The 24,193-nt window shown below is 49.3% G+C and overlaps 8 protein-coding genes and 1 non-coding gene across 10 annotated transcripts; 5 read left to right on the top strand and 4 right to left on the bottom strand.

Annotated features, from left to right (window-relative positions):
• Positions 1 to 1,951: 1,951 nt before the first annotated feature.
• On the top strand, positions 1,952 to 4,060 carry TrAtP1_004756 (uncharacterized protein). The gene is made up of 2 exons (XM_014084187.2): positions 1,952 to 2,389; positions 2,460 to 4,060. Exons 1-2 carry the CDS (start codon positions 2,141 to 2,143, stop codon positions 3,732 to 3,734), a joined length of 1,524 nt encoding a protein of 507 aa, XP_013939662.2. The 5' UTR covers positions 1,952 to 2,140; the 3' UTR covers positions 3,735 to 4,060.
• TrAtP1_004755 (uncharacterized protein) lies at positions 4,061 to 6,505 on the top strand. 2 transcript variants are annotated; one of them, XM_066112434.1, is made up of 4 exons: positions 4,061 to 4,257; positions 4,312 to 4,403; positions 4,459 to 5,295; positions 5,355 to 6,505. In XM_066112434.1, the coding sequence occupies exons 1-4, from the start codon at positions 4,180 to 4,182 to the stop codon at positions 6,061 to 6,063; spliced, it is 1,716 nt and encodes a 571-aa protein (XP_065968519.1). In that variant the 5' UTR covers positions 4,061 to 4,179; the 3' UTR covers positions 6,064 to 6,505. The 2 variants fall into 2 exon arrangements, with proteins under 2 accessions (XP_065968519.1, XP_065968520.1); XM_066112435.1 differs by having other exon boundaries at positions 4,061 to 4,403.
• A 436-nt stretch (positions 6,506 to 6,941) lies between these two features.
• TrAtP1_004753 lies at positions 6,942 to 7,039 on the bottom strand. The gene has a single exon. It is a non-coding gene; the product is annotated as a tRNA-Leu (tRNA).
• A 345-nt stretch (positions 7,040 to 7,384) lies between these two features.
• On the top strand, positions 7,385 to 9,885 carry TrAtP1_004752 (uncharacterized protein; the record flags this gene model as incomplete). Its single annotated transcript, XM_014084185.1, has 8 exons — positions 7,385 to 7,447; positions 7,560 to 7,654; positions 7,737 to 7,943; positions 8,010 to 8,180; positions 8,245 to 8,558; positions 8,653 to 8,855; positions 8,911 to 9,374; positions 9,444 to 9,885. 8 exons carry the CDS (start codon positions 7,385 to 7,387, stop codon positions 9,883 to 9,885), a joined length of 1,959 nt encoding a protein of 652 aa, XP_013939660.1.
• A 128-nt stretch (positions 9,886 to 10,013) lies between these two features.
• Positions 10,014 to 10,860, bottom strand: TrAtP1_004751 (uncharacterized protein; the record flags this gene model as incomplete). The annotated part of the gene is made up of 4 exons (XM_066112433.1): positions 10,014 to 10,092; positions 10,169 to 10,431; positions 10,542 to 10,712; positions 10,774 to 10,860. The coding sequence occupies 4 exons, from the start codon at positions 10,858 to 10,860 to the stop codon at positions 10,014 to 10,016; spliced, it is 600 nt and encodes a 199-aa protein (XP_065968518.1).
• Positions 10,861 to 11,229: 369 nt separating this feature from the next.
• On the top strand, positions 11,230 to 13,611 carry TrAtP1_004750 (uncharacterized protein; the record flags this gene model as incomplete). Its single annotated transcript, XM_014084183.2, has 2 exons — positions 11,230 to 11,921; positions 11,979 to 13,611. The coding sequence occupies 2 exons, from the start codon at positions 11,230 to 11,232 to the stop codon at positions 13,609 to 13,611; spliced, it is 2,325 nt and encodes a 774-aa protein (XP_013939658.1).
• A 478-nt stretch (positions 13,612 to 14,089) lies between these two features.
• On the bottom strand, positions 14,090 to 17,406 carry TrAtP1_004749 (uncharacterized protein; the record flags this gene model as incomplete). Its single annotated transcript, XM_014084182.2, has 3 exons — positions 14,090 to 14,625; positions 14,688 to 17,238; positions 17,335 to 17,406. 3 exons carry the CDS (start codon positions 17,404 to 17,406, stop codon positions 14,090 to 14,092), a joined length of 3,159 nt encoding a protein of 1,052 aa, XP_013939657.1.
• A 493-nt stretch (positions 17,407 to 17,899) lies between these two features.
• On the top strand, positions 17,900 to 19,701 carry TrAtP1_004748 (uncharacterized protein). The gene is made up of 2 exons (XM_014084181.2): positions 17,900 to 18,597; positions 18,980 to 19,701. Exons 1-2 carry the CDS (start codon positions 18,482 to 18,484, stop codon positions 19,587 to 19,589), a joined length of 726 nt encoding a protein of 241 aa, XP_013939656.1. The 5' UTR covers positions 17,900 to 18,481; the 3' UTR covers positions 19,590 to 19,701.
• On the bottom strand, positions 19,702 to 22,521 carry TrAtP1_004747 (uncharacterized protein). The gene is made up of 4 exons (XM_014085005.2): positions 21,579 to 22,521; positions 21,337 to 21,494; positions 20,732 to 21,263; positions 19,702 to 20,667 (listed from the first exon to the last, which is right to left on the bottom strand). The coding sequence occupies exons 1-4, from the start codon at positions 21,861 to 21,863 to the stop codon at positions 20,146 to 20,148; spliced, it is 1,497 nt and encodes a 498-aa protein (XP_013940480.1). The 5' UTR covers positions 21,864 to 22,521; the 3' UTR covers positions 19,702 to 20,145.
• Between the last annotated feature and the right edge of the window lie 1,672 nt (positions 22,522 to 24,193).

Below are 24,193 nucleotides of genomic sequence, written 5' to 3'. Positions count from 1 at the left end.
TTGATTTACATGACCTTGGACCACTAATCCCAGGTTATATAATAAATAGCTCAAATGTTCCTGGAGTTACAGAGCAGGGGGTGGAAGAAATGCATATGTATTCGGAAAGGCTAGACCCATTAGTGCCGCATAGAGGCCAACTATCAGCTTGAGAGGGAGCGTGTTATATAAAAGAGTAATATTTCGGATGAGAGACGGGGACGACGCCTACTTCAAGTTCACTGGTCCGTCTCCTGACACATTTGTCTTTTCCCTAAATATGATATATAAAGGTGATACTTTTCTTTTCTCCGATTTCAGTTGCTGTTGGGGGACGCCTGCCCCGACATCCCCCGGAAGGCAGGAGGTCCGGGGTATCGTGGGAGGACTATATAAGCACAACGCCCCTTTAGTTTAGTTAGATAGAGGAATCAACATTTTGATTCCCTTTACGCATACCCTACGTTTGACATCGTAGAATACGCCCTAGAATCCAGCTCCGATCCCTCCACCCTCGCATGAACCGCGATAGTTGTTATTGTCGAGTGACTTTTCGTGCTAAAAAGCCGGACAAAAGGCCATATCCGAGGGTTACTCGAACTCGACCTCAAGATCGATGATCTGCTTGAGATTCGAAAGACAATGAAGACGAGCTGGATCTCGAATATACTCAATTCAACATCCCCAAACTCTTGATATTTCTCCCCAAGACATTTGTTGGGGGGGCAATACGATACTCCATTTTCTGGCAGGGATTATGATTGGCTCTGAAAAGAACATTTTGGCCCTCCAGTTACTTTGGGAACCGACATTGTCGAACATTAGACTTGATCGAAGAACTTTAGTAACGCACTTACTGCTGAAGTACAAATGGAGGGGGGAGTCACAATATAGATGATGCAGTAATATATCGGCCAATCTCATCTCTTGTATTCAACAATCGCCCCAGCTGCACAGTTGATTGTAAATGTAGGATAATCTTCTATCGATAGCATGCTTCCTCCAAACTGGTTTAAGTAAGGCTTGCTTCATTACTCTCGCTAACAAGAACGGTAACTCTGCAGCATCAGCCGCTCCTGTATTCTAATGAACATTAGCATTAACGCGAGACTTATTGACGTCACGACGGCCAGAAACGTTCGTTAAGAACCCGCGCGCCATCTAGAGAAATCGGGACTACCTCGTACACCTCAAGATCAAGAGTACTTTTTAACTTGGGCCTATGACAAAGGAACCAGAAGCTAAATTAGAACAGGCAACTCAAAAGACTTCGGGGCGGTTAATTTCAGAAGCCGTAAAATATATAAAAATGAATTAAAAAGCGCCAACGTGAATGCATGTATCCAGTTGAGGCACGCCCAATCACGGTGTAATTGGCTAAAGTCCGAGAATTAGCGGTAGGATCTGATAAGATTCATCTTATCAATCAGCAAAGCGTACTCGGCTCACTTGCCCCCAGAAGTTAGTCCCTTGCGATGACTCAAAAGATCCACATTGGCCCCCTGTTCGCTGGAATATACGGCGTATACGCTCCTGCGTAATTGGCGTGTCCCACATGGAGTACTTTCAGCGTCCGTGAAAGTCTTCAAACTGTATGCTTCAAATGACGGCACTGCCAGTCTCTAAGCACCTGACGGTAATGTTACCGAGGTGGGTAGGCTGGCTTAATCCGAAGACAGATACTCCAGCAATATAGGTGTTTTGAACCAACAAGGTCAGCAATCCCAATGTATTGTTGCCACCCAAAAAAGGGACTGAATCCTAGCACCGGTAGGATTCGATCACCGGCTAATAACGATCACAGCTAGTCTATAATAGAAGTTAGGTCAAGCCACCCCAGTGATCTCGTGTCTCGAAAACGGGCACGGCTCTTATCAGATCCGATGGCGTGTGGATTCTTGCAGTTATTTTTTAGTATTAGCTATTATTTCGTAATAGCCCTGTAAAATCTGTTGGCCGCTACTGGCAGCTATGTAACTTCAATCAACAGATCATCATGTTCAACCGCTCGGCCAACGAACGGTTTCCGAAGGCTGCTGCCTTGGCTTTGCAGAGAGATAAATACATCAATTCGTCGCCAAGAGATTCGTACAATGTCATCCAACATCGATAACTATTCTATTTCTACAACACGTCCCACTCGCCTCTTGGTCTCGCCATCATGCAGATCATAAGCGCCCAGTCAATTCACCAAAACGAAGAAGATATCGAAAAGACTGCCGCAGACGCGGCGGCTCAATTCCATACCAAGGACGCCACTGAGAATGCCGAAACGCCGTGGAACGAAGAATTTCTCGTTGTGTTCGGCCCAGATGACCAAGAGAATCCCTTGAATTGGTCTAGCAAAGTGAAATGGGGAGTCACTGCAGCAGTTTCCAGCACGGGTTTCATCCGAATCATGGTTTCAACAGTAAGGCTGCGTGTGTTGCTGACCAATAGAGGTCTTTTTGAAGCATGCTGCTAACGATGCTTGATCGCAGATGATGGCTCCAGCGATCGAAACCATCGCCGAGGAACTGCATATGACACCCATTGAATCAACCATGGCTCTGTCTGTGTACGTTTTAGCAACTGCCCTTGGCCCAATGGTTATTGGCCCTCTATCCGAAGTGTATGGCAGAAAATCCATATATCACGTCACCAATATCTGGTTCCTGGTCTGGAATCTCATCTGCGGCTTTGGCCATTCAAAAGGGCTGCTGATTGCTGCGCGTTTCCTCGCTGGCTTTGGTGCCAGTGCAGTTTTCAGCTTGGCTTACGGCGTGCTCGGCGATGTGTGGCCACCAGAGAAGAGAGGACGCTCCCTGAGTTTGTATCTGCTCATCCCGCTGACTGGTGCTGCCGTGGGGCCCATAGTAGGCGGTTTCATCGTTCAGTATTCTACTTGGCGCTGGATGTTCTGGTCGACTGCGATATTTCAAGCTGTTCTTGAAGTGTCGTCACTGACGGTGTTCCACGAAAGCTACGCGCCTGTCCTCCTGCGTCGACGAGCTGAGAAACGGCGCCAAGAGACTGGTGATTCTCGCTACCATTCCGAGATTGAGAAACGAGAATCTGGTCGCTCTACTGCCTGGAAGATTCGCCGCAGCTTGACCCGCCCTGTTCGTCTACTGATGTTTCATTCCATCATTCAGATGGACGCTATTCTAGAAGGAATCAATTACGGCTTACTGTACTTTACACTGTCTAGTTTCTCTACTCTATACGTCAACGCATATGGTGAATCTGTCGCCATCTCCGGCTTGCACTACATTGCCATCTGCTTGGGTGAAATCCTTGGCTCGCAGATCTGCGGGCCGCTGATGGATTACCTCTTTACGAGATTGAAGAGTCGTGACGGCAGCACTCGAGTGCCTGAACTACGGATTCCACTCATGCTGCCTAGCGCTCTTCTTACTCCTATTGGCTTTCTTTTATACGGTTGGGCTGCAAAGTACCATCTATTTTGGTTGGTTCTGGACATTGGAGCGCTTTTGTTGTCACTTGGAATGCAAGTTTTCGGTACCACTATGCGCGCCTACGTGATGGATGCGTATGATGAGCATGTCAGCTCCGCATCTGCTGCAACACAATTATTGAAGAGTTTGCTGGCGTTTGCGTTCCCGCTCTTTTCTGATAGCATGTACAGGGCGCTGGGTTACGGATGGGGAAACAGTCTGCTGGCATTTTTATCGATTGGCATTACCATACCGTCGATATGCATACTTTGGTATTATGGAGCCAGGCTGAGAGCGGGGCTGCCATCGAGCTATTAGGAAATTTTGTAAATGCATTCGAAATTGGGCGGATTATTGAAGGTATGCAACTTTGTCGTCTTGCACTATAATACCATGGCCTCTCAGCGACATGAATTGGCAGTTTGTTGTGGTTATTTAGTTGCGGCACAAATCTTGGCCAAGAAACTGCTCAAAGTTTGCAAGTCTTTAAAGAAGTTGGATGTAGAAAATAATCCCATATTATGATATTAGTAGGTTTGACCTGGTTCGGACCTTAGTCCGCTTAGTCAAGGCTAACTGGCGGACATGGATCCGAGAGTTTATAGTAATTCCAACTTCCGCGTAAAAGAACCATTTACAACCTCACCTGTCTTCATAATTAATATATCAATTCAACGGGAAAAATAATCACAATCGAAGCGCCTGAGCTTAGTCGTCTTGCAAAACACCATTATCACTCACACTTTGGTAAAAACGACTAGCCATGTTTGGAGTGATCGAAATTGGTGGCTCTCCGCGAAATGGACTCGCCTGCCAGAATTGCAGGCAGAGAAAGCGAAAGGTATCAACTGTCATCATGGCTAGTCTGTCCCTTCAATCTAACCATCTGTGAAAGTGCGATCGCAAGGTGCCTCGCTGCAGTCTTTGCACAAGGCGAAACTTGGACTGTGTTATGCAAGTGGTCAAAAGCGCTAGTACACAAGAAAGGTTGGCACTCCATTTCGATAGTAATCTCGATTAATCTGCTAAACCGATTTCGCAGCTCTGTTCAAAGTCTGGAAAAGGAAATTGCAAGCCTGGAAGCTCGGCTATCACGGCTACAGACAACCGCCGCAGAGCCTCTCCAACCTGCTACCTTTCAGCCGCAAAACAATCCAACTCACATGCCCTCTGAAACTCCCATCTCTTCAATGGCTTCTAGAGAGCAGTCTCTGGACAGCGTGGATTTGGATGTTCTCAAAGAAGTCGAGACTGTATCACTTTATCGTGGTGAACTCTATTGCCTGCACAAAATGGCACGCAGAGCTATCCGCCTAGAGAATTGCGATCCTCGAGGAATGCTAAATCTCACCCAAAAGAAGAGTTTATTGGCATCATATTCTCAGCCGCATAGCTCCAGTGCACCTTTGGACTATGATCTAGCCATCTCTTATGCGAACAAATACTTTGCTTACATTCACCCTACCTTTCCTATCGTTTCCGAAGATGCAATCCGAAATACACTCCGAAAAATGGCAGCTGGCACCCAAAATGATCTTCGGGAACGCACCATATCTTATCTCGTTATTTCTATCGGTGCAATCCTTCCTATTGAATCGTTTGCCGCTTATGACATTTACCATTCAGCCGACTATTTCCTACGATCGCTAGACATTCTGTTTTCTTATGACGAATCGGCTACCACAGTGCAGATCCTCCTCCTGTTCACTATCTGTTCGCTTTTCGATCCCAGCACGGGCAGCTCATGGCATCTGATAGATCTTGCCACCCAAGCTTGCATAGACATGGGTTATCACCAGCTCCAACCAGAGGCAGAAACCGCGAGAAACTCGCCAGTAAAAGGATCAACACTGTTTCAGGCGGCTTATGTACTTGATTTGTAAGTGTAACCGTCCAGTATGTGAAAATACAAGCCAATAACTTTTCATGATACTCCAGTACTATTAGCTCAGCATTAGGGCTGCCTATGGGTATACAAAATCGCGACATGTCTTTCGACTGGGATGCACATATAGTTCAACCGACATCCATATGCGCATCTGGATCGAGAAGTAAAGAGCTGTCTCTTGTAGAGATATTCAGCTGGGCATACGAACTCTGCAACAGTCCCAAAAATGATGCCGCGGGCTACCTATCCTGCTATGAAGAGCGCATACTACAACCTAGATTGAGTGGCGAAGAAAATACATCCCATCTGCCAAGAGCGTTTGAACTACAACTCGTTGCGCAGAGCCTTAGAAGACTATTATCGGCCAGTTCTGGGTCTGCAGCACAGAGTAAACTGGTTTACGACTGTCTAATCTCATTTCAGAGTTCAATCCATATCTGGCCCGCGCTACCGTGGATCACAGGATACAGCATATTCCAGGTAGTGCTACTGGGCATCTTTTTCAGCAATGAGATGCCTCGGAATCAAAGAGTAAGCCAAGTTTCTCATTTATTATCTCTGGCTGGGATGGTTTTGTCTGTTATGAAGGCCAAATTCTCCGGGTTGCATTCTCACAGCCTACTCTTGAGCGGTGTATTGAAGCAAATAACGTCTTTCGATACCGATTCTCGACAAAGCATTGACTTCCTTGAGGGAAGTAATCTCTATGAATTCTGCAGGGACGCTTTGAACTGCGTTGATATAGATATTTCTCCTTAACCGGCTTGTTTCCTCTAATTTGACAAACAAGCCGGAAGCAAATCCATCAAACTTAAGCCACTCTTGACTATCAAATATGGCACTGCACCTCTGTTTTGGTCGTGATTGAATTGTCAAATGGAGTGAATGCGCTTTCTTTTCGAGGTAGAAGTTTGCAGACACAAGATGAAGTCCAGGCTGGAGAAAGCAAAAAGTAAAAAGAGATGAGAAAGGATCAAAAAGAGAATCCAATGCGTAATCTGGGAATCGAACCCAGGGCTCCCCGACGTTGCTCGGATGGCAACGGAGAATTTTACCACTAAACCAATTACGCTTGTTCTTCGTTGAATGAACAAGCCGTAAGATAGTTCATAGAACTATGCTAACATTGGAGACCTTGCCCTTCACTCATCATCTTTTGTAAGAGAATGAAACCTCTTCAGGTTTCAATCCTGGATCGAGTTTTTGTGGAATTACGATTCACAGGATTAACAGCTCTTTAAATTCTCTTCGCACACGTTTCAAATTCCAGATTGTCAACAGAAGGCAGATCGTGGCTCCGCCAAAACTTCCTGATTAGGCAAGCCTCGGAAAGCCGTCCGCCAGACGCAAGTTTGCGGGCGGACATGCCTCCGAGAACTCTCTACCATAAGAATCTACTTACAATCGGGGTATTCCGGACAAAGAAGTGGGCCATTACAGTTACGACTATTAGTTATGGCTTTGGCTAGGGTCAACTACTATAGAGGCATCACAGCCAGCCACCGCCTCGAAAGTCAAGAACCTGAGCGAAAAGAAGTAAAAAGGAAGGCCTACCCGAGAGCAAATAGCTGCTTATACAATAGCAATTATTCCAAGAAGGCGACAACCTGAGTAAAAATGCAAAAAAAAGAAGATCTTGACGAGAGTGGGACTCGAACCCACGCGGATTGCTCCACCAGGAATTGCTGTTAAGGTAGCCTTAACCTGACGCCATAACCAACTCGGCCATCTCGCCGTAAGATGCTGAAAGTCGTCGCTATTCAGACTCAGATTCCTGGAGCAAAATGGCGAATGCATCCATCCCAGCTTCTTCCAAGTCTTGGAGAGCAAACTTGGATGGAAATGGCTGGATGACATACGAGCGAGGCGCTACAATTACAAGCCGACAATCTTTGACACCATTTTCTTTTAGCGGCGGCTCTGGACGTACTCTCTTCACCACCATCGTGCTCGTTGGAGATTGGGGCAAATGCGAAAGAAACACCGGCGTCAATGCCTCATTGGAGAGCGATTTCCATTGAGTTGAGTTCGCATTGGAGACTGGACGCAGGATTTCATATATTTAAGGCATTTTTCAAGCATGCCTCACCAGTCAGCCAACTTTTCTGGCGCATGCGCCCACTGTCGCGCGAAGAAGCTCAAAGTAAGGAATGAATAGAGGAAGGACTCGGCCAGTGATCCATCTCAACCCTGCTTCAACCATGTGTTCTCTTTCTCTTTTGAAACTGTTCTTGAGCTGACATAAATATCGCCAGTGCGATAAAAGCGCTCGAGTATGCTCCAACTGCGAGCGTGCAAAGACTCCATGTATCGAAATCGATCCAATATCCGGAGAGCAATATGAGAGAGGGTGAGCCGGCTTTTGTCCAAAGTACATGATTCCGGTGATATAGAAATACTGACTATTCCTCGACCATAATTGCGCTCTATAGATATATTGCAGACCTGAAGATGCGAGTCGCCTATCTTCGAGAGCAAGTCAATAGTCCTTACTCCCAAACGCTACCAGGTTCTGTCTCAGCTCTCTCAACTCCCGCAGAAGACCAAGTCCAGAGCATCTCGCCAAATATCAAGTCTATTGCTAGGTCTTCATCCGTCCTTACAGAACCCTCAAAATTTGCCGACGGCAGTATCTTTAGGTGAGTAACACGCCGCTCTACCTGAATATCGTATAGACTGACAAATCATCTATTATATGCGCTCAGTCTTGGACATCTAGTAGCCGCAGCTTTGTCTACGCAATTTTCTCAAGGGGCCCGATCGTTATTCCAAACTCGCTTCCGATTACAGCCCCAAGCTGATGGTACTGAGGTCCCCTTGAGCGATGAAGACAACCTGCCGCCCCTCTCAGTGGCTTGCGATCTGGTTGACGCATAGTGAGCTTTCTATATCTGCCCCTTGAAACTTCGTGTAGCCGTTTTACTCATAATTCATCTTAAGCTTTGAAATAGGGTTCCACAGGGTTTCGCCTTTTATGAATAGAAGTCAGACATATCAGCAGATTGAACGTTTATACGACAATCGGTCTTCCTCAGGCTCTGATCTACAAAGAAAAAATGATCTATATCAATTATTCATGCTTTTTGCAGTAAGCTTGCCATATGCCAAAAGGTTACCATCAAACAAATCTCCTATCCATTATTACGCCTCTGCCATGCAATACGCCGAAGAGGTCTTGTCTCACACAGACGGCGAAACCCAAATCCAAAACACGATGCTGCTTCTAGTTTTTGCTCATCAACACGCTACCGGAAGTGAGTACCAGAATTTCTTATTCGTAACTCTCTCTCTCTCTATTTTTTCTTCCCTTCTGACATTTTCCCCTTCTGACATTGCCCCTTTATCCAGTTGGTAGTAGATGGAAACTAGCGAGGCAAGCTATGAGGATATGTGTTCAGCTTGGATACCACAAAGCTCCCTCGAGGCCTCTTGATCCAGTAACTGAACAAAGACGCCGGCGGCTGTTTTGGTGCTGTTACGTTCAAGAACGATTCGCCGCATGTGGCTTGGGACGGCCTATAGCCATTACAGATTCTGATATTACAGTTGCTGTAAGTGTGCACAAGAATAGACTCTGCATAAACATACGCCAGCTAATAGATATAGATGCCCGACTACGTCCGTCTAGATGATCTGCAAGAAGGGCTTGACACAGGTACGCCCAATGGGGTCGAGGTGGCTGTGCTCAATCGGCAAGCTCAGTTGCGAAGAATCTCAGCAAAAGTCCATGAACAGCTTTATGGAAGACGTGACGCCACCAACACCAGTTTCCAGACCAAGGCCGAAGCTGCCATTCTGCTTAATGCGGAGCTGGACCAGTGGCATATCACACATGCGGAAATCAGCACAATACCTCAGTCTCCCTGCATCTTCCACACCAGGGAATATATGGATGTGAATTTTTACCGAGAGAGACTTTTCATCTACTCCGCCTTGGTGGTTCCGACGGGACAAGAGGCGCGTTCATTCAAGCCTAATGTGACATACCTCAGCCTCTGCTTGGACCCGGCTGTTCAAATCATCTTTCTTTACCAAACCCTGCTAGTCAAGGGTGTCAAGACGGTCCTATGGTAAGTAATAGTCGATTCAAATGACCGTGGACGTATACCTCTTCCGGTAAACTAACTTGAAGTGTAAAGGACATGGATCCAGGATATTCTGCGCTCGGGCTTCATGATCCTGTACTGTGGAATCCATATATCAAATATTCTCAAAAGCCGAGAAGAAATTGTTTCATCCATAGCTACGGATCACATCCCGGAACCTTCTTCAGTCATCAAAGCGCTCGATGATTGTCGACAAATGCTCAAGGACATTTCGTTACAATGGACCGCGGTAAATCCGCATTGGGTGGCATTCGACCGGCTGTCCTGCGAAGTAAGAAAGCTCATCGAGAAGAGCTCGGCCCCAGAGACATGGCAAAGCACGCAGGGAGAGGGAGCTGACGAGATCGCCATGAATATTGGAACAAGTCAAGGACTTTGGGATGTGCCGATGGACATTTCGTATTGGGATGATCTTCTCGATGGAGATGTAAATATGAATGAGGTGTTTGGGTTTGATATGAATACTTTTTCGTAGCGAGAGAACTCTCATGGCGAAATGAGCTCTCTGGTAGCGATGTAGGGGCAATACATCCCCGTTTGCGACATTGACGGCAACTCATCTAATATGGTTTGGATATTACGTTTTGTAAACTACTAACAACATTATGACTTTTTCTCCTTTGCTTCTTCTTGCCGAAGTCGATCGATCAGCTTGCCTCTCAAGAAGGGACTTAATCCAAGGCTAAACAAATAAAGTCAGCAAAGAGAAAATAGAAAGGGAGTTAATTATATGAGAAACATGTTCGCCCGTCACTTACATTCCTTCCTTGGTCACTGCTCTGTACGTTCCACTTGGCTGAAGCTTGCCTACAACTTCTCCAGCTTCATCTACTTCAACACTCCCCAGTATATCCTCCGGCCACGCAATCCGGCCAAAGTCGGGAGGATTCCTGCGGTCACTCAAGTGAACAAATCCACCACGGCCCGCACCTCCAGCACCTCCCTGAGCACTGGCACCGCCAGCGCCGCCTCCTCCAGCACCTCCTCCTCCCCCTTGCTTCCCGGAAGATCCTCGATGGCCCTGTTGGGATTGGCCAGGAAAGAAGGAGCCCCCTGATCCAAGATTGAACCCCCCCGGTGCTTGCAAAAGCTTTTGCCTGCGCAATCACATCCTCATCTTGGTGGCCATACTCGGATACCACCTCGTTGAGTATTGATATAAACTTGGGGTTTTCTTTGAATGACTGAGGTGTTGGGGGGACTGCTGTAGTTACGCCAACGGCAAGTGTTTTTGAAGGGGGGGTTGGTGTCTAGATATGTGAGAATATATGATGACGGAGCTGCAGCATTGTCAAAGACTTTCTATGGTGGCATTGTCAGTATACTCATTCCCAGATTCGTGGAGAAACAGCTTGCAGCTAACAATATGAGAGTTGTTCTTTAGCGTAGAAACTGCTCTGAAGAACAGCCTGGAGCTTTGAGAACTTATCCGGAATTTCGTAGATATCATGTCTGCGTTTTTATTGCTTTCAATGGGGCGTATGAAGCCTTGGAGTTGCAGATGAAAATGTGGTCCGGTCTACGAAAATCAAGACCAATGAGGTCATTCGGAATTGGAGCTTCTGGAAGCTCAGGCTTTACCCCACGCTCCCCGCTATGCGCATTTATGCATCTATAAGAAATCAATTAGACGCGTCGACGCGGTCCCCTCCAAAATACGCGATAGATGGAAGTGTGAATTACTGCAGTGGTGGGCTGCCAATTATTCTGCAGAGACAAAAATTTGGTGGAGAGTTACAGCCATCTTTTCGCCATCTCGAGCCTCCGTCCTTGAATCCAAGCTATGCCTACTTCTTAATTCTACATAACTGACACCACAATGGACAAAACACCAGCGCCCATCTTCCGCAAGCAGCGACCTCTAATCCCATCTTCGTCCGTTGCGCCATCGTCATCTCCGGCATTCGGAACGCCAGTCTACCCTCCAAAGCCATTCAACATCAATGCTCCCAAAGCCGCCATCCTCCCCATTATCCTGCCGCCGGCGACTCTCCGACCGCTCGCATTCCGCACATTTACAAAGAAGCACTCGCTCACGCTCACATCGTCTGCATTGCAAGAGCTTGCCTCGTTCATCGGGCGGCATTGCGGCTCAGGATGGCGCGAGGAAGGCCTAGCAGAGAGGGTGCTGGAAGAGGTGGCCCGGAGTTGGAAGAATCGCAATGGCGGTGTCATGGTAGAAGGGTCTAGCAAAGAGCTACAGGAGATCCTCAAGACCCTGGAGGGCAATATGAGCGGCGGCAAGATCATGGGTCCTGGCAGAGAGCTTCCCAGAGGAGACAGCATGCTGGATATCACCGATAACGATACCCTAAACACCAGACTTGGCATAAGGCCGACCTCACTCCCACGACAAGATAGTAATGCTAGCTTTGGTATGTCGGGATTGGGTATGCAGGAGGAGGCAGGCGACGACGAGGAAACCAACGATGCCCGAGCATGGCTGAAAGTCATCGATGCGTATGAACAGCCACGACTCCTTTACAACGTTGATAAGAAACACTTTGAAAGGTAAGACGCTTTGTGTTTGTCCAATCTCAGAATCCAAGCTCACATGACGGCTCCCAGAGATACGGCCAAGCCCTCATTATTACCCCCCGCCTCTCACAAAACCACCGTCTTCCGAAACCGCTACCACGTCATCCACCAACGCCTCCTCCGAAACGAATCATTCCAAGTCTCCGCTGTCACTTCGTCCCGTAGACATACACTTCAGCGCTCACTTTCCAATCAACAGTCCCTCAAAATCACGCCAATCGCCAATTTGCTTGGTCGACACGGGAGCAATCACATGCTCCTCGGTCAGCTAAATATCCTACCCACAGGAGACCTGGCTGTAAGTGATTTGACGGGCACCATTGCTCTCGACCTTACACAAGCTGTTGCCATTCCTGAGGATTCGGCATGGTTTTGCCCTGGGATGATGGTTCTTGTGGATGGTGTGTATGAGGAAGAAGAGGAGTCTGTTGGCAAAGGATTGAGCGGCAGCAGCGGTGTTGGAGGTACCCTTGGCGGCCGCTTTCAGGGTTTCTTTATCGGGCAACCTCCATGCGAGAAGCGTAAGTCGACTCTCGGCATCAGCGGCCCTGATGGCAACGACCATGATCAAACAATTGGAGGGGGCTTCGGCTGGATCGATTTCCTTGGCATTGGCAGCGAACGAGCTATCGGTTCCAAAATGCGGAGGCTAGAGAGAAGGCTGCTCCCATCCTCCTTGGACCAGGATATGCCCTCCCGAAATCGACTAGTCATCATTGGTGAAATCAATCTCGATCAGCCTCGGGCTCTTCAGGCCCTCCGCAAAATTCTCTCCTTATACGCTGCTGAACCGGAAGGCACCTCCCCTCTCACATTTGTCCTAGCCGGCAACTTCACACAACACGCCGTCATGGCCAGGGGCGGCAGCGGTGGCAGCATTGAATACAAAGAATACTTTGACGCCCTGGCCTCTACCTTCTCCGATTTCCCTACCCTCCTCGAGTCATCCACCTTTGTCTTCGTCCCAGGCGACAATGATGGCTGGGTCTCCTCTTTCACAGGTGGTGCCTCCGTACCACTGCCCCGGAAACCTGTTCCTGACATGTTCACCTCACGCATCCGCCGTGCTTTTGCTGCAGCAAACGCAGAAGCTGGCAACACAGGCGTTCAAGGATCTGCAGTGTGGACGAGCAACCCAAGCCGAATGTCCCTTTTCGGAACGAACCATGAACTAGTATTATTCAGAGACGACATCTCTGCCAGATTAAGGCGCACTTCAGTCACCCTCAAGCGCACGGCCGCCGCCGAATCGCACGGGGTCCAAGAAAACGCCTCACCCGAAATCCAACAGGATGATTCAACCACCGCTGCGGCAGAAGACGCCATGGAAGTCGATTCCGCAGAAAAGCCCCCATCTTCTCTTCCACTCGACATCAAGACAGCCCAGAAGCTCGTCAAGACAATCCTCGACCAAGGCTATCTGTCTCCCTTCCGCCAATCAACGCGCCCCGTACACTGGGACTACGCATCCGCGCTGCACTTGTACCCTCTCCCAACTGCAATGGCACTCATCGATACGACAGCTCCGCCCTTTTGCATCACATATGAAGGCTGCCATGTCATGAATCCGGGAAGCATCCTCGTATCTGGGCGAAAGGGCGTAGGAAGATGGGTGGAATATGAGATTGGGCGGCAAGGGAGAGTAAGGGAGTGTACTCTATAGCATGTTTTCTATCACGATGTGCAAAGTATAAAGGAAAAAGGGGGGTGGGGTTGGTATAGGAACATTTGCTGGGTTGAGTATGGAATCAAATTTGGGCACGAATTGCATGAAAAACTGGCCAAGGAAGATTACAAGCCCTATAATCAAAAAGGATATGTATATAGGTAGCTATGAGCATAATATAGCTGAGCACATAAAAGAGCAAATGTATAATGATATAAGATTCAGAGGCCATGAATAACTGAATTGACACAATAACTTTGGTCTATTAAGATGGCCTGATGCCACTCATACCAACTTGCTTCCATTTTATCCCTTCGTATGCTTGATAAGATCCATTTAGTCATAAATCGTCCTTTCCCCCAAAGCAAAATAACGCCAAAAGAAAAGAGCCGTATCGTGTATAAAGATCATCCAAGCTGCAAGCCAAATCCTCAAACGGAAGCCAAAATGAATTCGAGCGTTGCTCTCCAAACTTTTACTCCAAGAGCAATTCATCCTCATGCAAAACTCCAAATAACGCTTCAATCTCCATTTTTATCTTCTTCAATTCAGCAGCCACTTGCGCCGTAACAAGGGTATACGCGTAAAGCAAAGCAAAATCTCTCTCCTCCGTCATCGTCTGAGTAGCATCGTCATCATTATTTCTCAAATTCATCTCCATGTGCTTCTTCCGGTACTCATAAATCTTGTTCAGGAGGCGATCTCTGGTGCGATCAATGGTTGGAATAGCATCCGTAAGAGGATATTCCAGCATGACGCTGGATGCGAGTACTTGGAAAACGTGGCATAGGCGTTGGCACAGTTGCAGTCTTTCAGCCGACGTAATTTCCAGCAGAGAACTCTCGCCCTCTGAAAGGGTATGTCGACGCTGCGTAATAAGACGCATAGCATAGAGGCCATCTAAAATATGTTTCGTGGAGTGCATAATTCGCCCATAGGCGGCATTCGGGAAGGGTCCCCGAAGTTCAAACTCGGACTTGGCAGAGTCTCGCAATGACTCGAGTTTGAAAACTAAACGCAGAAGCGCCATCTATTAGTTAAGTGCGGTCGGAGCTGCAAGAGATTCAACTTACCATATCGTCGAAGCGCAATCTGCTCTCCTTCCTGCATAAAGTCCAAGACATTCTTGTTTTTCGAGATACCAGCAAGGGGGCCGCGTTTCCATATAAGCCCAAGCTGCAGATATAGCACCGACAGCCCTTCCCGGAATTTCCTCCTCCCAGAGATTGGCCACAGCAGTCGACAAAAGAGAATACCCCATAAGATTCCCAGTGTGACGGCCAACACTCGGTGGTAAGTGATCTCGAAAATCAGAGGATCTATGCCACCCTCGTCATCGTCATCGTCATCGACATCCTGCGAAAGGCTGTACGCATACAGCACGATGACATTATACGCCAAAAGTGAAATTCTCCCCAAAGGAGCTTTCTTCATGACTAAGATGATATAGAAGTTTCCCAGCGCCACAATGGCGGTATAAAGCTCAAGGAGCCAAGGGTTGGTCATGCTCAACGACCATGCAACGCAAGCACACGCAGCTCCTATCAAAGTGCCAATGAATCGAGAACTGCCCGTCGTATTAGAAGCACCGGTGGTCATACCAACAACAATCATGTAAGACAGGAGGCCCCATTCGCCTCTCCAGTGTTGATATATTGGCCTTGTGGACGGGATGAAGGCAAACATGGCCCATAGAATAGCGCCAATGCCCACTTTGATTCCAAACAAAACATCCTCGCGCGTTAAGAATCGTAGAAATTTCAGCAGAGCTTGAGAGCATTTACGGACAAAGGCACTTGTTTTCTCTGGCGGTGAAGCGTCCCAATGAAGAGAATCCCTTCGCTTTAGCATTTTCGGAGGTATGCCTTGGGGCGTAGGCGACTTTTTGCTAGTCGGCTTAGGCGTCCTTGGCAAGAGGGGCTCGATCTCGGCATCTGAATCTCGCCGGCGTTGGAACAGCTTCCAGTGTCTCCAAACCTTGATCCATTTCCAGCTGCGAGCTTGGCTTTGTATCGATTCGGATCCAAGAACATCAAGGTAAGCATCCATCTCCTCAGCTACACCTTGCAAGCAAACTGAGAAGTGGCCGCAAGCGGCGGCAACCTCCTCAATATCGGCCTGAATCTCCTCGGACCTTGTTCTTCCAAGCTGTATGCTTCGATACAACTCATGAAGAGCTTTGCCTCTGGCGTTATCGTACAAATCCAGGGCATCTCGTAGGCTTGTACGGAGCTGCTCAATCGTCGTTGCTTGGCTTTCTGGATCTTGGCTGAATGGGTTTTGCTTGAGCGTTTCTAATAGCGTATATGCCAAGGACTTCATAGAGGGGCCTAAGAGCGCCAAGAAGAGAGCAAATATATCTGACGGTACGCGAAAAATCGGTGTTTGATCCAGAGTAGGATCGGATTGGCTGAAGGGAATTGAACGTCGTTCGAATTCGTCCTCTTCAATAATCGATAGTTGGTCCCTAGCATCATCAGAAAAGTACGACACAGCCCGGGACATCCGTGAGGGCGGCTCAGGGGAGAATAGACCGGATAGCGGCGGTAAACCAGAGTCTGGACCTTCTTTCAGAAGCGTAAGCTGGGTCTGAAGTGCACTACGCAAACCCCCAATAGCCTGTGAGAGCGTTTCTAGTGATTTAATAAGGCGTTTATCCAACGCATATGTGTTCTCTTGCCCAAGAAGATAGTGCTCGATTTTGGCCTCTCGAAGTGTAGTCATTATCTGGGCATAAGCAGAATTATACTGCGCAGAAGCCTCAGCATATTCGGGAGAGCTGACCTCGTCCTCCGAACGATTCAAAAATCCACTGGTGATGAACGACAGTCGATCACCCAACGCTACAGCTGCCGTGAGGATTGACTTGCGCAACACCTTTCTTGCCGATACGCGCCAAACCAGGAGATTAACAGCCACGGTGAAGGAGATGCCAAGCGAGAGTAGCTTGAGCATCTGTACAATCTTATCCCCAGAAAAATAGCCATTGTGGACGGATTCTTCTTTGGTAATGATGGAAATGATTGCCATCGATGCTAGGGTGGACGCAGTATTCACGAGGGGCTGATTTAATCGCTGCTTTGTCCAACCGACAAGGCCAAGGCCGCCTCCTATACAAATGACCAAGACGATGACATGAGCAGGGGCAGCAGACCCCCATATATCGCGAGAGGCAATCGCTATCCCCATCGACAAGAGAGAGACCAGCTCAGCGTACACCACGGCCACAACAGCAATCATGACAGCCTCCAGCATGGACCCAGCCGTACGCGCCGGGTGGAAGTATACCGTCACGGTGGCTGCGATATGCTTGCCATCTCTACGGCCCATAAAGTTCGATAATGGTGGCCAGAATGTCGCCGTGGTGCCCAGCAGATATGCCAGCGTACACTTGAGCACCTGGTGGCCTTGGTCAGTCTGGAGCCATCTCCAAGCAGCCAGGCACTTTTCCCAAACAGCCTGCGACACAGCCTGGAGATGCTGGCCAGCCGTACCAACAGAGGGCATAGACGAACGCCGCCGGGATCCATCACAGCGTGACCGATTCCTGGGAGTGCGGAGCGTGACCTGGCGCCGGGACCGCTGACCGGTGGCAGGGATGACAAACGTCCCGTTGCGCATTTTCTATGCAGAGACACAAGTAAGGATTAGCCACGGACTTAAGCAAGGCGCCGCCATGCAGACAATTCTGGATGGGGAAAAGGCGATTCCATCACGTACGCTCCTCTTGGAGGGCCGGGAGGGCGGCCATGGCGGCGGCGTCGAGGAGCTGCTGCCGTTGGAGCTGCTCATCTCGACCGGGTCGTGGAAGTTGCGTCAGCCGCGTCGCTGCGGGCGGCCAGCATTCTCGTGGGCTCGAGCAAGGCCCGCGGCCGCACGTCGTAGCTTCTGCCTCGGCTGTCGCGTCCGCTCCTCGGAGACTCGCCGTGAGGGGAGGGATGCGGGCTCGTGAGAAAGAAGCAGGATTGGAGGAATTGGAGGCAACGATGGATGGCAATGGGCGGGTGACAATGGCTCGGGCTAAGCAGCTCCCAACAGCAGCAAGGGAAAAAAGATGGGATGCAAGCTCCAGGACAAGACGGACGGCACAGCTAGCTTATGGCGCACGGGACACCGCCATCGCCTGCTGGCGGCCCTGGTCGAGCGCTGCTCAGGCACTACCGGCAGTGACAGCTCCAGCGGGGCCAGCGGTGGGCCAGCCCTGTCCCAGCAGTAGCTGTCAGTCCTGATTGACGCCAGATGGCCCAGATCGCGGGCGGCGGAATCAGCAATGCTCGGCGATCTGGCGCTGGCCGCGTCTTATAGGCCGCCGCCGTGCAGCGCGCGCGGTAGCAAGGGCAATAGTGCCGAGCACATGGTCGCATCGTAGGCGTCTTGGGCGCTTCTGCAGCGTCTACTGCAGCGTCTACTGCACGTTAACTAGGCTGCGCCACCACCACCACCACCACTAGCCACGATGCTATGCTCTTATCAAAACGATGCGTCTGCGGTGCCGGCGCTGGTCTGGACAGGCCTCTTTGAGCCTGTTGCATATGCTCGAGAAGGCAGAGGCAACGGATCTTCACTCTAAATCTTGGCGCCGTCCACTTTCATGGAGCCCGGATCAGATCAAGTGCCATCGCCCTACTGTCTGACCCGGCGGCTCGCAGTCACGATAAGCCTCCTCCTCACGCCATTTTACGCGCGCCTCGGCCTGCTGGCGCTTCTTTCTCTTCCTCCATCCTTTGCCGGCCTCTAGTCTGAGCACTTCCGTCACTCGGGCCTCTCTGCCCTCTCTCTTCTGTCCATCTCACTCAGACGCTTCCCCTCTTCTTGTTGGCCAATCGACACGCTGGCCGCCTTCATCCGACGACGGCTTCTGTCCGCCATGGCTTCTCCGGGGCCCAGAAGATTCGCTCCTTTGCGAGCAATGGCAGATTTGTCACCTTTCAATACCGCTCCGCCGCTGAGAGGCATTGTATTTGACATGGATGGGACGTTGAGGTATGAAAGGGTTTGCAATTTTCTTTAGTAACTGACTTGCGTTTCGTTGTGCCCTATATGGTTTTTCCCCCCATATCCACCCTCTTAGAAGATGAACACCAAACACCACTCTTTCCCATTTGATATAATTTACATACTTCGTCATATGTCCTCTAAGAGATGGTATCAAGATTATGCATACTCTAAACGGCAGAAATCTGGAAAATGACACTTGGTCTGAAGCCTCGTCCACCGCAGAGCCTGACTCACTTGCTTGCTTACTCCAATTTGTGCCCCTCATTTTTAACATTCGGAAGAGCCATAGAAGAGAGAGGCACATGCAAAAGAAGATATCTTTCTATCTGGAGACTATATCATTATTTACTGATTGATCTTCTCGTAGTGTGCCGCAGACATACATGTTCAGGGAAATGCGCTCCATCCTCGGAATCCCTCAATCAGTGGACATTCTCGAACACATTGATAAACTGCCCCCTCACCAACAGCCGCCCGCCCACGAGGCCATCCGCGCCATTGAGCGCAAGGCCATGGCCTCACAGGCGCCCCAGCCAGGCCTCCAGACCCTCATGTCGTACCTCGAGGCCTACCAGGTTCCCAAAGCCATCTGCACTCGCAACTTCGACCTCCCCGTCCAGCACCTTATCACCACGTTTATACCCACTTCCCAGTTCTACCCCGTCATCACCCGGGACTTTCGCCCTCCTAAACCTCATCCGGCAGGCATAATACACATTGCTCAGAGTTGGGGCCTGATAGATGGCTCCGGGGCCGTGGATGCGAGCGGCCTAATCATGGTTGGGGACTCTCTTGATGACCTGACGGCAGGGAGATTAGCGGGCGCTGCGACGGTGCTGCTGCTCAACGATGTAAACAGGGACTTGGCCAACCACGAGAATACAGATTTGGTGATACACCAGCTGGACGAGTTGATTCATATACTAGAAACTGGTTTCCAGGGGCGGCTGATAGAGCCAGGGCGTTTACAGTCATGATTTCGAGTCCTATATCCATATATTAGATCCAAGAGCTTCCCAGCATAATACAAAAGGAAGAAAAAAAGAAAAAGCTCCCATTGGTAGTCAGTTGGCTGTTGTAGGCACAGACATGTTAATATTAACATTCAAATATGTACTCTGTTTCATACAAGGGACATGACAACTACAAAACTTAAAGTTAAACTGCAAAGTCCTCTTTTCAGTCTGTGTTTCGATTGCCAATTCATTTTTCTTGCTGGATTCAACGCTTTGTGTTCGCTACATATACATCGCACTATAACATAAAACACAATCCTATCGTTTCATCCTAATGAGGTGTATCAGAATATTTTTCCAGTGAAAATTCATTGCTATTTCACAGATTCCACAGCCCACTCCAAAGAGTCTTCCCTTGGCTATTCTCCCTTATTCGGCACCTCTAATAAGAGAAAAGCGTAGAGAGAAGAGAGAGTCTCATCAAAAGTAAGATGCGCCGCCATGATGCTGAGGCAGGAATTGGTGAGAAGATGCAGAGACATGGAAGTCAGAGAGGTCAATAATATGGTGGCGGATCCTATACGCCATATGAAGGATTGGGGTTGGAGGGCAGACCAAATTTGGGCTGCCTTCGACTCTGACTTCGCACTTCGTCCGCCGACACGGGCTTTTGTGGTGCTCCTTGTGGCGCAAAGGAGCTCGTTGGCGGCGCTGGCCGGACGGGGAGGTTAAAGGTGTTGGCGTTGGAGGAAGAGGCCTGAGGAATCGAATTGGTGGTGGCTCCTCGCTGTCCGAGGCCCGGATGAGCAGGTCGACCGGCGGCTACGCCATTTCGAGAGGGTGATCGATCCTGTATGGGCGCTCGATCTTTCGGTGAGAAGATACCGACTCCGGCAATCGGGATTTCGCCGTACTGGGGCTCCTCGTTGTTGCGCGACCTTGGCGATGAGTCGCTAGATCGAAGCAGATCCTGGGTACCACTGGGGGATATCTGGGGTACAAGATGAGACTTGCGGTTGTCTTTCTCCATGAGACTGAAAGCCCACGCCTTGAGATCCACCGGGGTCCTCTTGGCCGCCTGAACAAAAGGATCTCGTTCCTTTAAAGAAAAACATTGTCAGTAGCCGTTGCAAATAATTACACAAATCAAGAAGAAAACTTACAAATAACTCCTGTGGGGTAGGTCGCTTTTCTGGCTCCTTGAACAGGCACTTCTGAATCATGTCCTCCAAGATGCTGGGGAAAGCGTCGCTCTTGGGGAGCTTTGGAGCCGGCTCGTTGACAATTTGCTGCAGCAGATCCAATATTCCGGCCGGACCCGAGTCATCCTCGTCAATGTGCTCGTTTGTGTTGAAAGGGAATTTTCCAATAGCAAGCTCCATAATGGTCAGACCAAAACTCCACACGTCTGACTTGACAGTGTACTTTTCGCCCTGGATTCTTTCGGGTGCCATGTATGTCGACGTGCCAACGAAGGTGTCGGCAATGGAGTTAACCAACTCTCCAGACACACCGAAATCACAAAGTTTGATAGAACCGCGAGAGTTGATGAGGACGTTTGACGGCTTGATATCTCGATGCATAATATGATGTTTCACGTAGAGATATGTCAGACCGCCCAAAGTTGCTTCTGCAATCTTTCCCAATACATCCACACGGATCGGGCCAAAGACACTTGAAACCCTGTCAAGTGCACTATTCGAGTATTGGTGTCAGCCGCACTTCTTCCAATCTTAAATCGCACTTCTATGTTATAAATGAGACTCACCCAACATCCATATACTCCATACACATAATCACATCGTTGTTGGAATTCAAAAAGGCGCCATAAAATGTGACAATATAATCAGAGTGGCATCCATGCATAATCTGGAGCTCTCGAACGATTCGTCTTCGCATCTCCTTTTTGGCTTCCACGTGTATCACCTAGAAAGAAGCCAAGTTAGCTGGAGGTCATGATATAGGCGCCCAAGAGGGTTCTCGGGGGCGATGGCAGTAAATAGAACGAACCTTGCGGGCCATGACTGTTCCTGTCGTCAGATGTTTGACTTTGCTGACAGTTCCGCCGTTGCCAGAGCCGAGTTCTTTCAGCACCTCGAGCTCCTCTGGTCTCAAGTCGAGCTTATACTCAATGCCAATTTCCAATTGCTCCTCTTTGCCAGCCTCGTCTTTGTTGACTTCTGAGCCACGTCTACTTGTATCGGCTGTCGGCGAGGGACGCGGCGCTGCTGGCGTCAGGGCGAGGCCCTTGACGTTCTTGCGCTTCATAGTGCGCGGTGCAAACGGATCAGACATGATGGGCGAGGTAGAGATGCAAACAGGTGAGGAAGCGGTGGATTGGCGGCGAGACGACCGTTGCACTGGACGCAGAGCAAAAGTCGATCAAGGTTGGGTCGGGCTCGATCGTTAGGCAGTAGGTAGAATCCCAAGTTTCTTTCAACTTGGAAGCAAGCAGCGTGCGAGCCTTCGCTGTGAAGTGGGCGATGCTTGTCGGAAAGGTCGCTGATGGAGCTCAGGAAATGCAGCCTGATGCAGATTCTTGGAAGAAGGCCCTGGCGGTCGGCTTTGAGCACTTCCAGCTGTTCCGATCCACCCAAGATGCGCAGGCAGCCAGAAGAAAGAAAAGAGAGGGCAAACAAAGTCGAAAATGCCTCTGTGTGTATTCTTGGTTCTCCGCAGATAGAGGGCACCTTTGAGCGCTGGTACTCTGCAGACGAAATGCGTAGACGGAGGTTGGCTATGGGTCGGGTTAAGGCTAATTAGTGGCTCTCAGGTAGCGGTAGTAGCTCGCTGCAATGTCCGTGTGGGGGGGGCCTCAGATAACGTGATGCTCTGGACGGCTTTGGGAGCAAGACGCTGCACCTCAGGCCAGCAGACAGCCACTGGGAGATTCTGGCCCTCTTAAATGTCGCGCGCTTGGAAATCTTCCAAGCCCAGCAACATTGGATGAAATCCTGCGTCAGGAGAACTTCTCCAATCATGCTGCATCGACTTCTATTTTTGTCTTTAACGGCCTCACACCTCGAGGCACGGCTAGCATGCACGTTGCCTGTTTCGGCGCCCCAAGAGCCACCAGCACCAACCCCTAAGTTGCTAGGCCTTGATTTAGGCGCCGGAGCCCAGCCGCCCCTATTGTGGCAGCCTCCTGTGCCTCCTGTGCCTCCTGTGCCTCCTGTGCCTCCTGTGCCTCCTGTTGCAAAATGCATCATGTCAAGTGTTCTGTGCTCCGTATACTAACAGTAGTGGTGTCGTAGCACTATTGCTACAAGTAATCTCCATTGCCAAAAGCTCTTCACACGAGTCACGGCTTGGGGACTTTGTTCATCAGCGGGTCTCGGGCCATTCCCGCGCACCCTAGCGAGCAATGGCACGTTTGGACATGTTTGAAAGATGGGGGATGCTTCATATATACGAGGCTCAGGAGGATGAAACCCAGCTAAGGTGCTATCGCTCCTGGGCCTGTTCAGCCCTCGCCAATCATGCGAATCTAGATCTAGCATCGCTATTGGCTCTACAAGCGTGCATCCATGGCATTGGACGCTCGATGCTGAGCCTCTACCGTATGTGGGATGATTCAGGTGGAAGTGCCCATCATCATCTCCATACTATGAAGAGCCCTGACTATATGCTCCAGTGCCCATAGAAGGCCAGTCCAGAAGCACAGATAACGTCTCATCGCCCATAAGCGTTGCCTGTTTGGACATCTCCCTGTTATGCCCCATGGAGTAGTGTTACGAGAGGCCGTTTCAGATCCCTTTACCCTGGAAACGACCTGCCTACAGCAGTAGCTTACATAGTGATTGGTGCAAGTTTCTCGTCTGTGATAAATCATATTGGCTTCCAGAAGAATTACTCGTCGTGCCAAGTGTCATAGATAGCCAATTACCTATGCCGCTGGTGTGCAAGGCGCTGTTTATATCCCTTGTGTAGGATTGTACTCGTTGCTGAACAGTTGTGTCAAAGGCAACAAAAACGTCTCTTAGCAGTGAGCTTTTTGGCTCAAAATCGAATTCTATAGCACCCCACCTCATGTACGAATTCTCCCAGATTCCTTAGATGATGGAAACAAATTGTTTTGCAGCCTGTCGAAACTTTTGCATGGCCTTCCAAAGCGTTCCAAACATTGGCAGCTGGTGTTAGTGAGGGGCTGCAATCCGTCTTCTAATTAAAGTCTCCGGCACCCGCCATTTGCGGGGCCAGCGTTATTGCCTACATGTCGTGCTAGAGCCTTGTGCTTCGTATGCCTGCGACTCCACACTGGCTGTAGCATCCAGAGCTGAGGTCCGATCTTGAGGCTAGAGCGAGCTGCAGTATCTGCCGTTTTCCGAATATGCAGAGCGGGGAGTAGTCTATGTGGTCATTAGCATCGACATTTCAGCTTTGCTGCTACCACCACTAAGGGCGGACCAAAGACACTTGCAGAGACTGCAGCCAAAAGATGTAAACAAATGGGTTAAAAGTCAATCCAAGCTCGGAAACGGAATATTAACTTCATGTACTATGACAAGCAAGGGAATGGATTTTTAAAAATCTTATAATCAAACCAATGGCGCTCTCCAGTTATTTCCACTGCACCCAATTTGTGGCGTTGATACACAAGTCACTTGGGCGGTGCAAGAGCTTGC

The sequence above is a fragment of the Trichoderma atroviride genome, chromosome 2, assembly GCF_020647795.1.
Source record: "Trichoderma atroviride chromosome 2, complete sequence".
Lineage (NCBI taxonomy): Eukaryota > Fungi > Ascomycota > Sordariomycetes > Hypocreales > Hypocreaceae > Trichoderma > Trichoderma atroviride.
The sequence above is the reverse complement of the archived record's forward strand: the minus strand, read 5'-3'. Positions and strand labels throughout refer to the sequence as shown.